We start from the raw sequence: 13,001 nt of genomic DNA on the forward strand, positions 1-13,001 counted from the left end.
CCAAATTGTTGGTGCTCGAATGGCAGGCGCTAGTGAAACAGAAAGTGCCCGAATGTTTGGCGTTTCAAGAGGTCATGTCTCAAAAGTCATGGCTGCTTTTGAAAGAGAAGGGAAAACGTCCTCAGCCAAGCACAGGTCTGGTCGAAAGTCGACGTTGTCTGAGAGAGACCGTCGGACTCTAAAGCGAATTGTTAGAGCAGATCACAAGACCCTAGCTCCTAAAATCACTGCAGAGCTCAATAGACACGGAGAGAACCCAGTTTCCACAAAAACTGTTCGAAGGGAGCTTCACAAATCTGGATTCCACAGAAGAGATGCAAGGTGTTTCCATTTTTTGGTCCACTCCTGTACATAATGAAGGTTGTAGAGAATATACTCATAGTAAAATATATCTAAGAAAGAATAGAAGAGAAGATATAGGAATAAAATATATCAATGAAGGAATAGAAGAAGAGATATAGGAATAGAAGAAAGGTATAGGAGATATAGGAGAGCATTAGGACAGGGGACGGAAGGCACACTAGTGCACTTATGCGCGCCCGTTACTGACCTCTTAGGAATCTGGAGAGGTCAACCGTGGATAATCTAAGGGTAAAGTGTTGGGAGTTTGGGGATGACACTATGGAGTCAGGTAATTAGTTCCACGCTTCGACAACTCGGTTACTGAAGTTGTATTTTTTACAGTCAAGTTTGGAGCGGTTAATGTTAAGCTTGAATCTGTTGTGTGCTCTTGTGTTGTTGTGGTTGAAGCTGAAGTAGTCGCCGACAGGCAGGACGTTGCAGCATATGATCTTGTGGGCAATACTTAGATCATGTTTAAGGCATCTTAGTTCTAAGCTTTCTAGGCCCAGGATTAAAAGTCTAGTCCTGTAGGGTATTCTATTTCGAGTGGAGGAGTGAAGGGCTCATCTGGTGAAGTATCTTTGGACATTTTCAAGGCTGTTAATGTCTGAGATACGATATGGGTTCCAAACAGATGAGCTGTTAATATTAAGGTGCAGGAACTGAGCATGGCGGGTCTAGGAAAGAGAAAGATTAGGAGAGACAGGATAGGAGTCTTCCAATATTTGAGGGGCTGCCACAGAGGGGAGAGGGAGTCAAGCTATTCTCCAAAGCACCTGAAAGCCAGACAAGGAATAATGTCAGGCCCAAAGCATCATTTTGACTTAGAGACCTTGGACTGCCACAAGTAGAATAGTACTGTGGGAATTGGGGAGGGGCGGTTGCATGAGAGGGGAAAATACTAGCCACAGCAAATTATTCCCAAAGGTTCAAGGTCATCTTTTGTTCAGCACTAGCCGGAAATAAAGGGATGTTGAGAGAGACCGGAGTGGTCCAGGTGATGAACTTGTGGGTGTGGGGACGGGGGATGAAGCCTAACTTGGTGCAGGAAAAGTTAGTATCGGTTTGACTAAGTTCGTAACCAACATGGCTCTGTTAATAAATTGGAATTTGGAAGAAGGACAAGGTTTGAACTCTGGTTTATTTCTCGGATGTTAATTGGGACACGGACAAATAATGGATGGAAATTGAACGAGGATAAATTGAACCTAGAAATAAGGAGAATTTTTCTGACAGTGAGAGCAATCAACCCAAGTTTCAGAAGTTGTGGGCAGTTCATCACTGGAGTTTTTCAAGAAGAAACTGGACTGCCATCTGTCAGAAATGGTGTAGGGCTTCCTGCTTGGGTGGGGAGATTGGACTAGAATTCAGGGATAGACAAACTTGACTCTTCTATGACTTGTGGACTTCAACTCCCAGAATTCCTGCACTAGCATGATTGGCTCAGGAATTCTGGGAGTTGAAGTCCACATGTCATAGAAGAGCCAACTTTGCCTACCCCTGGACTAGATAGAAACATAGAAACATAGAAGACTGGTGGCAGAAAAAGACCTCATGATCCATCTAGTCTGCCCTTATACTATTTTTTGTATTTTATCTTAGGATGGATCTATGTTTATCCCAGGCATGTTTAAATTCAGTTCCTGTGGATTTACCAACCACGTCTGCTGGAAGTTTGTTCCAAGGATCTACTACCCTTTCAGTAAAATAATATTTTCTCACATCCCTCCTGAACCTTATTTAACCCTTTAACATATATAATTGTTTCGATCAAGTCCCCCCTTTTCCTTCTGTCCTCCAGACTATACAGATTGAGTTCATGAAGTCTTTCCTGATATGTTTTATGCTTAAGACCTTCCACCATTCTTGTAGCCTGTCTTTGGACCAGTTCAATTTTGTCAATATCTTTTTGTTGGTGAGGTCTCCAGAACTGAACACAGTATTCCAAATGGGGTCTCAACAGCACTCTATATAGCAGGATCACAATCTCCCTCTTCCTGCTTGTTATACCTCTAGCTATGCAGCCAAGCATCCTACTTGCTTTTCCTACTGCCCAACCACACTGCTCACCCATTTTGAGACTGTCAGAAATCACTACCCTCAAATCCTTCTCTTCTGAAGTTTTTGCTAACACAGAACTGCCAATACAATATTCAGATTGAGGATTCCTTTTCCCCAAGTGCATTATTTTACATTTGGAAACATTAAACTGCAGTTTCCATTGCTTTGACCATTTATCTAGTAAAGCTAAATCATTTACCATATTACAGACGCCTCCAGATGACGTACAAGACCCCTTTCCACTCTCTTAATCTGAGCTGCATATCCATGGGGTAGGCTGGCCTCTTGAGATACCCCCTCCTCCCCGCTTCCTCAATTTGCAACAGTTCATTTAGTGACTATTTAAAATTACAGCAGCACAGAAAATAAAATGACTTCCAACCATTTTTTCACATTTACGACCGTTGGAGCATCCCCATGATCCCGTGATCACAATTCAAACGCTTGGCAACTGGCTCACATTTATAATGATTGACATGTCCCCAGGATCATATGATACCCTTTTGTGACAAGCATAGTCAATGGTCAACAGTCAATAGCATTCGCTGGCTGGGGAATTCTGGGAGTTGAAGTCCAAATATCTTCAAGTTGCCAAGGTTGGGAAACACTGATTTAGGTAACTCTTAAATAGTGATTTATTTAACAACGGTGGCAAGAAAGGTCGTAAAATGGGGCAAAATTCACTTAACAACTGCCCTGCTTCGCAACAGAAACTGGGTTCCATTGAGGTCGTAAGTCAAGGACTCCCTGTATTACTTTTACTTAATGATAACTGAGCTGTTCCATTTTTGTGTCTTTTCTCCCAGAATTTTGGCCATAATAAAGATTTGATTTCATAGGAACCTCATGGAGGGGAGTGGTACTCACTGAGATGTCCCGGAGATGATTTTTTCACTTAGTTTTACCTAAACAAAAAAGGGAAAAAAAGTAATGAATTTGTGATTAGATTTATATCCTGTCTTTATTTTTCTAAAACTCACAGTGGTCTTCCCTGCCGTTTTCTTCACAGTAACCACATGAGGCAGGTTGGGCTTAAACCAACAGAGAGAGAGAGGAACTGACTCAAAGTCACCAACCGGCTTTCATTTTATTAAGATGGAACTAGAATTTCCAGCCACCCAGTTTTAGTGCGTCAGGTTCACCATTACGTTGAAAGAGTCGAGGTGGCGCAGCAGGTAGAGTGCAGTACTGCAGGCCACTAAAGCTGACTGTAGATTTGCAGGTTAGTGGTTAAAATCTCATCACTGGCTCAAGGTTGACTCAGCCTTCAATAATAATAATAATAATAATAATAATAATAATAATAATAATAATAATAATAGTAATAATAGTAATAGTAATAATAATAGTAGTAGTAGTAATAATAATAGTAATAATAATAGTAATAATAGTAATAATAATAATAGTAATAATAATAATAATAATAGTAATAATAGTAATAATTTATTAGATTTGTATGCCACCCCTCTCCAAAGACTCGGGGCGGCTCGCAACATTAGTGAACAATATATGACAAATCCAATAATTAAAAACTCTATCTAAAAAACCCTTATTATTAAAATAACCGCACAACCCATGATACCATACATAAATCTTCCATCCTTCCGAGGTGGGTAAAACGAGGACCCGGATTTTGGGGGCAATATGCTGGCTCTGTTCAAAACTGCTATTGCTAACATGTTGTAAGCCGCACTGAGTCTAAGGAGAAGGGGGGCATAAAAATCAAATCAATAAATAAATAAGAAAGAAAGAGAGAGAGAGAAAGAAGGAAAGAGAGAGAGAAAGAAAAAAGAGAGAAAGAAAGAAGGAAAGAAAGAAAGAGAAAGAAAGAAGGAAGGAAGGAAAGAAAGAAAGAGAGAAAGAAAGAAAGAAGGAAAGAGAGAGAAAGAAAGAAAGGATTAGAGCCATGATGGTGAACCTATGGTTATAGAGGAGATACTCATAGTAAAATATATCTATGAAAGAATAGAAAAGAAGATACAGTGATCCCCCGGTTATTGCGTCCCCGACCATTGCGAACAGGGTAATTTGCGATTTTTGAACCCGGAAGTCAAAACACCATCTGCGCATGCGTGCCCTTTTTTTCTATGGGCACGCATGCGTAGATGGCGCCGGGCAGATCAGCTGCTGGGCAGCTTCCCTGGGTCTTCCCCCTCTTGCTGGCGGGAGGGCGAAGCCCCCCCCAGCACCCGCTCGCCCGCCCTTCGCCCGGGAAGTTCGCCAGGAGTCAGCGGAGAACGGCGCGCCTGTTTTAAAACGATCGGAGCCGGCCGGCTCCGATCGTTTTAAAACAGGCGCGCCGTTCTCCGCTGACTCCTAAAGCGGGGAAGTTCGCCAGGAGTCAGCGGAGAACGGCGCACCAGTTTTAAAACGATCGGAGCCGGCCTGGGGGATCGGAGCCGGCCTGGGGGGATCGGAGCCGGCCTGGGGGGATCGGAGCCGGCCTGGGGGGGCTTTCCCTTTCAGGGCGGGCGAGCGGCGGGCGTGGCAGCAGCGAGGAGTTTGCGTGGGCGGCAGGGAAACCCCAATCTTCGGCTCCTCGCTGCTGGGAAGTAAAAACACCATCTGCGCATGCGCAGATGGTGTTTTTACTTCCGCAGCGCTACTTCGCGAAAACCCGCTCGTTGCGGGGGGTCCTGGAACGGAACCCTCGCAACGAGCGGGGGATCACTGTATAGTAATAGAACATATCAATGAAAGAATAGAAGAAGAGATATAGGAATAGAAGACAGGTATAGGAGATATAGGAGAGCAATAGGACAGGGGACAGAAGGCACTCTAGTGCACTTGTACTCGCCTACCAGAAGTTCAAGCTCAGAGCACAATTTGAAAAATGGTTGGAAGAAGATAGCTTCTTGCCAAGAAGACACCATGGCTGTTTCTAAAAAATCCCCACTCTTGTTTCAGTTGTGTCTTCAAAGAGGTCTTAATCTTCAGTAAGAGAAGAAATAATCATGGGACCAGCTTGCTTTATTTTGGAAGTCAAGATGGGGAGATCTATGAATAATAGAGTCAAACGCCTACAGAACATAGGTGATGTATCATATTTAAAATTACATTCAGAAAATCTTAGACTGTGCTGAGATGGACAGTCTAATTTTAAAAATAAAAGATAAAGAAGACATAATATTACTCGATATGGAATAATAATAATAATTTATTAGATTTGTATGCCGCCCCTCTCCGAAGACTCGGGGCGGCTCACAACAAATGATAAAACAATATATATAGGCACAAATCTAATATTAAGAGAATAGACTTTACAAGTGGTTAGAGGTAAGAGGTAGAAATTAGAGAAAGAAAGACTATGGCTGTATGTATTAAATATAAAGATGGTTTATAACTATAATTATGTCAATATACTTCCCAGCTGCTCCTCATAAGATCCCCTTCTAGGGAAAAGGACGTTGTGGACTCGCCTTCATCTGCAACTCGTAGAGTTGTCCCTCCAGGTTGGCTTTGTCTTCCCGCAACCGATTTAACTCTTGCGAGGTGGTGGTGAGCAGTTCGGCATCCGTGATGGAGAAATGGTGCTCCGGTGGGCCAGGATCCAGGTCACGAGAGCCCAGCAACCGAATTTGCTCACGTTGTGTCCTATCAACAAGCAAACGTGTTATTGACCCCAGGCCAACACTCCAGACCAAACAATTGTCCCAAGGACAATTCTATCTGTCCATCCATTACCCTGGGGGGGGGAATTATTGACCCCCTCAGAGAGGGTCCGCAACTTGGGCGTCCTCCTCGATCCACAGCTCACATTAGAGAAACATCTTTCAGCTGTGGCGAGGGGGGCGTTTGCCCAGGTTCGCCTGGTGCACCAGTTGCGGCCCTATTTGGACCGGGAGTCATTGCTCACAGTCACTCATGCCCTCATCACCTCGAGGCTCGACTACTGTAACGCTCTCTACATGGGGCTACCTTTGAAAAGTGTTCGGAAACTTCAGATCGTGCAGAATGCAGCTGCGAGAGCAATCATGGGCTTCCCAAGGCATGCCCATGTTACTCCAACACTCCGCAATCTTCACTGGTTGCCGATCAATTTCTGGTCACAATTCAAAGTGTTGGTTATGACCTATAAAGCCCTTCATGGCACCGGACCAGAATATCTCTGGGACCGCCTCCTGCCACACGAATCCCAGCGACCGGTTAGGTCCCACAGAGTTGGCCTTCTCCGGGTCCCGTCGACTAAACAATGTCATTTGGCGGGCCCCAGGAGAAGAGCCTTCTCTGTGGCGGCCCCGACCCTCTGGAACCAGCTCCCCCCAGATATCAGAGTTGCCCCCACCCTCCTTGCCTTTCGCAAGCTCCTTAAAACCCACCTCTGTTGTCAGGCATGGGGGAATTGAAAATTTTTTCTCCCTTCCCCCTAGGCTCATAGAATTTATACATGGTATGTTTGTTGGTATGATTGGTCTCTTAAATTGGGGTTCTTTAGATTACTTTTTAATATTAGATTTGTTACATTGTTTTTTATTATTGTTAGCCGCCCCGAGTCTTCAGAGAGGGGCGGCATACAAATCTAAATAAATTAAACTAAACTAAACAGTTGACTTCATCAACTGAAAAAGAGTCCAGGCACCTATTTGAAAACAGCTTAATAATAATAATAATAATAATAATAATAATAATAATAATAATAATAATAATAATAATAATAATAATAATAAATTTATTGTCATTGTCAAAACAACGAATTGTCATTGGCAACGAAAGTCGTGTGACACCCAGAGACCAGTCCCACCATACATAAAATCAGAATAGGTAAATTTAAAAATAGAATAAAAAATAGAATAAAGAATAGAATAAAATGTCCCATCCACTACAAATTCCCCACCCTGAAGCTTGGTCGGTAAGCCACTCCCACCCAGTCACATGACCTTTAAGCCACCCCCATCTGGTCACATGACCATCAAGCCACACCCACACAATAAGCCACACCCAGATTGTGGTAGTAAATTTTTTTTGCAACCCTTCACTGGATGACTGTAAGGAAACAAATTAGCACAGAGAGTACGGAGGACTCCACAGGGCTAAGTATGTAGAAGATGCAACATCCCAAAGTCTTGGGTCTCCGTCTAGGTTCTGGGGTTTGCTGTCCTCCACCTTGGCCTCTCACCTGTAGGCAATGAGTAGACCCTCATGCTTCTTGACCAAATTCTGTATGCGCTTCTTGTAACCACGAGCAGCTCTAGCCAGCTGTTCCTCCCGAGATTTATAGGAAGCCCGGATGTCTTTCAGCATGCTGTCCACGAAACGCTTCATTTGAGTGGGATCCTTTTTAGCTGTAGATGATTTACTATCGGTGTATTCCTGGAGATACAAATCCATTTGGTGAGGCTACAGAATTGGGCACCCTAGCATTAACTACTTACTGACCCATCAGCTTGGTTTTTTAAAATTTGTTTGTTGATTAGATTTTTATCCCACCTTTATCATTTTTAATTAGTTCAGGGCAGACAGTATATCTAGTACCCTTTCTTCTTATTTTCCCCATAACCACCCTGTGAAGTGGGCTGGACTCAAGAGATGGACCAGCTCAAAGTCACCAGCTGCTTTTCAGTCCTAATGCGAGACTAGAACTCGCCATCTTCTGGTGAATGGCCCAAACCAACAAGCTGTCTTTTATACCTAAGGTGGGACTAGAACTCATTTTTCATATTTCACTTATACCTGAGGTGGGACTAGTCTGGTGGAGTAAGGTATTTTTGTTGGGGTGGAGGAGTGAAGGACTCTTCTTGTGAAATATTTCTGGATACTCTCAATTGCATTAATGTCTGATATGCCATGTGGGTTCCATACAGGTGAGCTGTATTCTAGAATTGGTCTGACAAATGTTTTGTAAGCTCTGGTTAGCAGTTTGATGTTACCAGAGAAGAAGCTACGTAAGATTAGATTGACAACTCTTAATGCTTTTTATGCAATGTTGTTACAGTGGGCTCTAGGACTTAGGTCATTGGATATGAGTACTCCGAGGGCTTTGACAGGGTCGTCTACAAGTTCATTTCCTCCAAGTATATATTTAGTATTCTGATTCTTTTTACCAATGTGTAAGACAGAGCATTTACTGGTGGAGATTTGAAGTTGCCAGGGTTTAGACCATTCTGCTACATGGTCAAGGTCCTTTTGTCGATGGGATTAAATAGTTTAATATCATCAGCAAAGAGAACACAGTTGCTTATTATATATTATATATATATTATATTATAAAATATAATATGTAATATATATATATTACATATTATACAGTGATATCTTGTCTTACGAACTTAATTCGTTCCGTGACCAGGTTTGTAAGATGAAAAGTTCATAAGATGAAGCAATTTTCCCCATAGGAATCAGTGTAAAAGCCAATAATGCGTGCAACCCCATCCCAAAAGTCACCCCTTTTGCCTTGCACCGCTGGGAATCCCCGCCTCCGGACTTCCATTGCCAGCCGAAGCACGGGGATTCCCCTAAGGCTCCCCTTGCTGGGAAACCCCACCTCTGGACTTCCGTTGCCAACCAAAGCAGTGCCGGCAAAAATGAAGGGATTCCCTTCATTTTTGCCGGCGCTGCTTTGAATCCCAGTGAGGGGAGCCTCAAGGGAATCCCCGCACTTCAGCTGACAATGGAAGTCCGGAGGTGGGGTTTCCCAGTGAGGGGAGCCTCAGGGGAATCCCCGCGTTTCGGCTGGCAATGGAAGTCCGGAAGTGGGGCATCCCAGCGGTGGTGGCTCGGGTTCGTAAGGTGAAAATCGTCCGGAAGAAGAGGCAAAAAAATCTTAAGTACCGGGTTCGTATCACGGAAAGTTTGTATGAAGAGGGGTTCGTAAGACGAGGTATCACTGTATTTCAAAGTATAAGACGCACCTTTCTCTCCGCAAAAGAGGCTGAAAATTAATCGGAATGCAGTTTTTTCCGTGCTTTGCTAGCAAGCAATCTGCCTTTTTTTTCAGCCCTAATGAGATGCTAATGAGTGAGTGAAGCAATCCTCTGTGCTTTGCTAGCCAAGCGATTTTCCCTTTGCCTGATTTTCTCATTGTTTCTGTCTCTGAAGAGAGCGAGAAGTGGAATGTTTTAGAGGCTGTTTTTTATCCCCAGCCAGGTGATAAAAAGCAAGCACATGGGCTCACAATTAATGTGCTGAAGCTGACCAGATTAAAGACTAGCCAGATGAATCCCTGCTAGACAGATTAATTTTTTCCCATTCTCCTCCCCCCAAATCTAAGGTGCGTCTTATACTCCTACTTATTCCATGGCGCCCCAATGTGGGGTGGTTTTCTTTCGAGTCTGCCAGTGTTTGGCTGGCTCCTGATTTGGATTGTTTTAATGGGGCGAAGGAAGTTAAGAGGGGCATCGGGAATCACACACGCCCTCAATGAAAAAATGCTTACCGCCAAATCAGTGATGTACTGAACAAGGCGCGAGCGGTACTCCTCATTTAGCTCTTTGAGTTGTAACTGTAGCCTGGAATTCTCAGATTCAACCTCTTGAAGATGGCCTTGGGAGGACAGCAATATCTGTAGCCCCAGGAGAGAAACATTCATTTATTCATCCATCCATCCATCCATCCAATCATTCATTCATTCATTCATTCATTCATTCATTCAATATATTTCTACACCGCCCTTCTCCTGAGACTTAAGGCAGCTTATAACAAGACAAATACAAAACATGTGAGAAATCTAACATTTAAAATACTAAAAAACATCATATTTAAAATCATATTTAAAAATCACAAGAGTTATATTCTAAAACCCCTAATTCAATTAAAAACCAATCATCCACATTTCATGCTAGCATACATTATCAATTCAATCATAGGCCCAAGGTAGTTGTTAAAATTCAATGATTCTAAGTTTCTCGGCAGAGGTGTATTTTTAAGGCTGGGAGGGGTGGGGGCAGTATGAATTTCTGGGGGGAGTTGATTCCAGAGGGCCAGAGCCACCACAGAGAAGGCCCTTCCCTTGGCCCTTTCCTCTTTTGCTTGTAAATGTGGCTTTTCATATAAAAAGTGTGATTCGATGCTTAAATTGTGGGTTGTCGCCTTTGTTTCAATCTGAGTGACCCTGGGATAGAACAGGGCCAGAATATCTTCTGGATTGCCTTCTGCCGTATAACTCCCAGCGACCAATAAGGTCCCACAGGCCCTTTTCTTAGCTGAGATACCTTTTACATGGTGGTTTTCCAGTCTCCGACTCTGCCTCCTGTCTCCCAAGGCCATTCCCACATACCATTACTGTACCGTCCCTTTGCATGCAAAGCAGGACCGATCGATTCTCACCGCTGACTCTTCAGCCAGTTTATGCTGCGTTTGCCGAATTGCTTTCTTGGCTTCCTGCAGTTCCTTGCCCATGGTGATCCTGGAGACACCAAAAATAGCATAAAAGTATTGCACATACATAGAAACATAGAAAATTGATGGCAGAAAAAGACCTCATGGTCCATCTAGTCTGCCCTTATACTATTTCCTGCATTTTATCTTAGGATGAAGTGTACGGAGAGCGGCGGCATACAAATCCAATAAATAAATAATAATAATAATAATAATAATAATAATAATATGTTTATCCCAGGCATGTTTCAATTCAGTTACTGTGGATTTTTCCGCCACTACTGATCATCATCAAGGAAAAACAAACCCAATTGCCTTTTGAAAAAGCATCTTTAGGACAAACTTGGCTTGGATGACTTAGAACCTTCACTCAAAGATGTGATACATTCTTGTTTCATATGATCTTTGGTGAGGAGGTCTACATCTGCTTCAGTCTGGTTCTTTCTTGTTTCCTGTGCAGTATGTTTTAACCAGATCAATGGGTGGGCAGGAACTACATATATGTCTGCCATTCACATGAAAATGTGAACCTATTCCTTCATCTCCAAGTCTTCGGAGAGAGACAGCATACAAATCTAATAAATAAACAAATAAATAAATTTTGCAAGTCTTCGGAATACAGTTGTCCAATGATCGTGACTCAAACTGCCAATCTCCTCTGATTTGGAGCTTGCAGTTAGCAGAATGGATCTCCAAATTGTGTAGCCAACTAACAAGCCTTCTCTAGCCTACTGATCATATCGCCAATCTTGGACCTGGAAGAGGTTGGCAGGAAAGGGGTATTAGCTGTAGTATTTGAGAAATAGAACTTCAAAGAAGTTCAGCTATCAAATCTCAATTAGTAATTCCAAGAGGGAGAGAGCTGGAATAACCTCTCTCAATTCAACCTCTAGGGCTGCTCTCCATGGTTCTGAACTCAAGTTCTGTTCCTTGTTTCTCTTGTATTGCTGACTTTTTATGGTACTTTTGAGCCTCCTCTTCCTCTTCCTCCTTGTATTGGGTGAAGCATTTGAGATGTCCACCTACAGTATATTTTCCTGCTTTTCTTCAGACACCAAGCCAAAAGAAGAGGATGATATATGATTAAAAAGGAAGAAGGGATCACAACAGTGACAACATCTATCCATTTTGGGAGAGAAAAAGAAGGCCTTGGACATACTAAGAAAATTCCTTTAGAGACAAGTTGACTTGATACATAAGCAAGTTTCCAATCCTTGAATTCCCTTGAAAACAATTGGACAGCTAAAATCTGCAATACACACATTCTCAGTTGGTTTAATTAGGACTCGGGTATGGAGAGATCTTACTCACATTCTCTCCTCCAATTTCTGTTGCTGGGAACTGTGCATTTCTCTCATTTTTTCCATCTCTTCAGTGACGCGGCCTTGGTTTCCAAGTAACTGTTGGAGGGGGAAACAATCATTCAGACCGAGTGATGCATCTTCATCACTGCTCATCCTAAATATTTTCAGTCTGGTGAATTCAGATTATAAACTCCATCATTTGGGGAATGTAGTGGCCGTGCTATTCAACTCACACTTTTCTCCAATTTTTGACGTTCTTCTTCTGAAGCTACCACCATATCTTCGGGCTAAAAGAAACCAAGCATGCATCCAAACGGTTAATATAGTACATGGAATCAACACAGGACCTCCTTACAATCCAATTGAAGAATACAGAATCTCTCATTTATTAATTGGCAATCCTTGTTCCCTAACTGCATCACCATTGATGACCTCTACAACACGTTCTTACACCAAATTAATAGACTTATAGACCTGCATGTTCCACTCACCTCTCCTAGAAGAAAACAAAAAAATAACGTACCAGTCTCGATAAAGAAACTACAAACCAAAAAAAGATCCCTCTGGCGTAAAAACAAAAAAGGCCCAGTAACCAACTTTAAAAGCCACTACAGAAGCATATGCCAACAAATAAAAGTAGAATGTCTCAACTATTACAGTGAACAAGAGGAAAACCTCCTACGCACCAAATCTACAACTTTGTCAACAACAAACTTAACGACTCCAGACCTATTCCACCTCTCGTAGGACCCAACAACAAAGAATATTCTCTCCTTATCTCTTATATCATATATATTTTCTCCCTCCCATCTACTTCTCTTCTTTTTACTTTCTATCGTTATATATATTACTTAATGTCTATTCTCTTACATATGTATTGTATATTGGACAAAGAATAAATAAAAAATAAATAAAAAATAATACAATGGCAGAGTTGGAAGGAAGACCTTGGAGGTCTTCTAGTCCAACCTCTTGCTTGAG

The 13,001-nt window shown here is 42.4% G+C and overlaps 1 protein-coding gene across 1 annotated transcript in view; it reads right to left on the minus strand.

Moving 5' to 3' along the window:
• CCDC78 (coiled-coil domain containing 78) overlaps nucleotides 1-13,001 on the minus strand; it is a 30,535-nt gene that overhangs the window by 7,812 nt on the left and 9,722 nt on the right. Inside the window, exons 6-12 of the mRNA XM_070760987.1 lie at nucleotides 12,254-12,307; nucleotides 12,028-12,116; nucleotides 10,666-10,744; nucleotides 9,776-9,901; nucleotides 7,520-7,713; nucleotides 5,823-5,997; nucleotides 3,271-3,308 (exon numbers count right to left, since the gene is read on the minus strand). Coding sequence (XP_070617088.1) covers nucleotides 3,271-3,308; nucleotides 5,823-5,997; nucleotides 7,520-7,713; nucleotides 9,776-9,901; nucleotides 10,666-10,744; nucleotides 12,028-12,116; nucleotides 12,254-12,307 — 755 coding nt within the window. The remainder of the gene's footprint in view (nucleotides 1-3,270; nucleotides 3,309-5,822; nucleotides 5,998-7,519; nucleotides 7,714-9,775; nucleotides 9,902-10,665; nucleotides 10,745-12,027; nucleotides 12,117-12,253; nucleotides 12,308-13,001) is intronic.

Source organism: Erythrolamprus reginae, chromosome 9, assembly GCF_031021105.1.
Source record: "Erythrolamprus reginae isolate rEryReg1 chromosome 9, rEryReg1.hap1, whole genome shotgun sequence".
Lineage (NCBI taxonomy): Eukaryota > Metazoa > Chordata > Lepidosauria > Squamata > Dipsadidae > Erythrolamprus > Erythrolamprus reginae.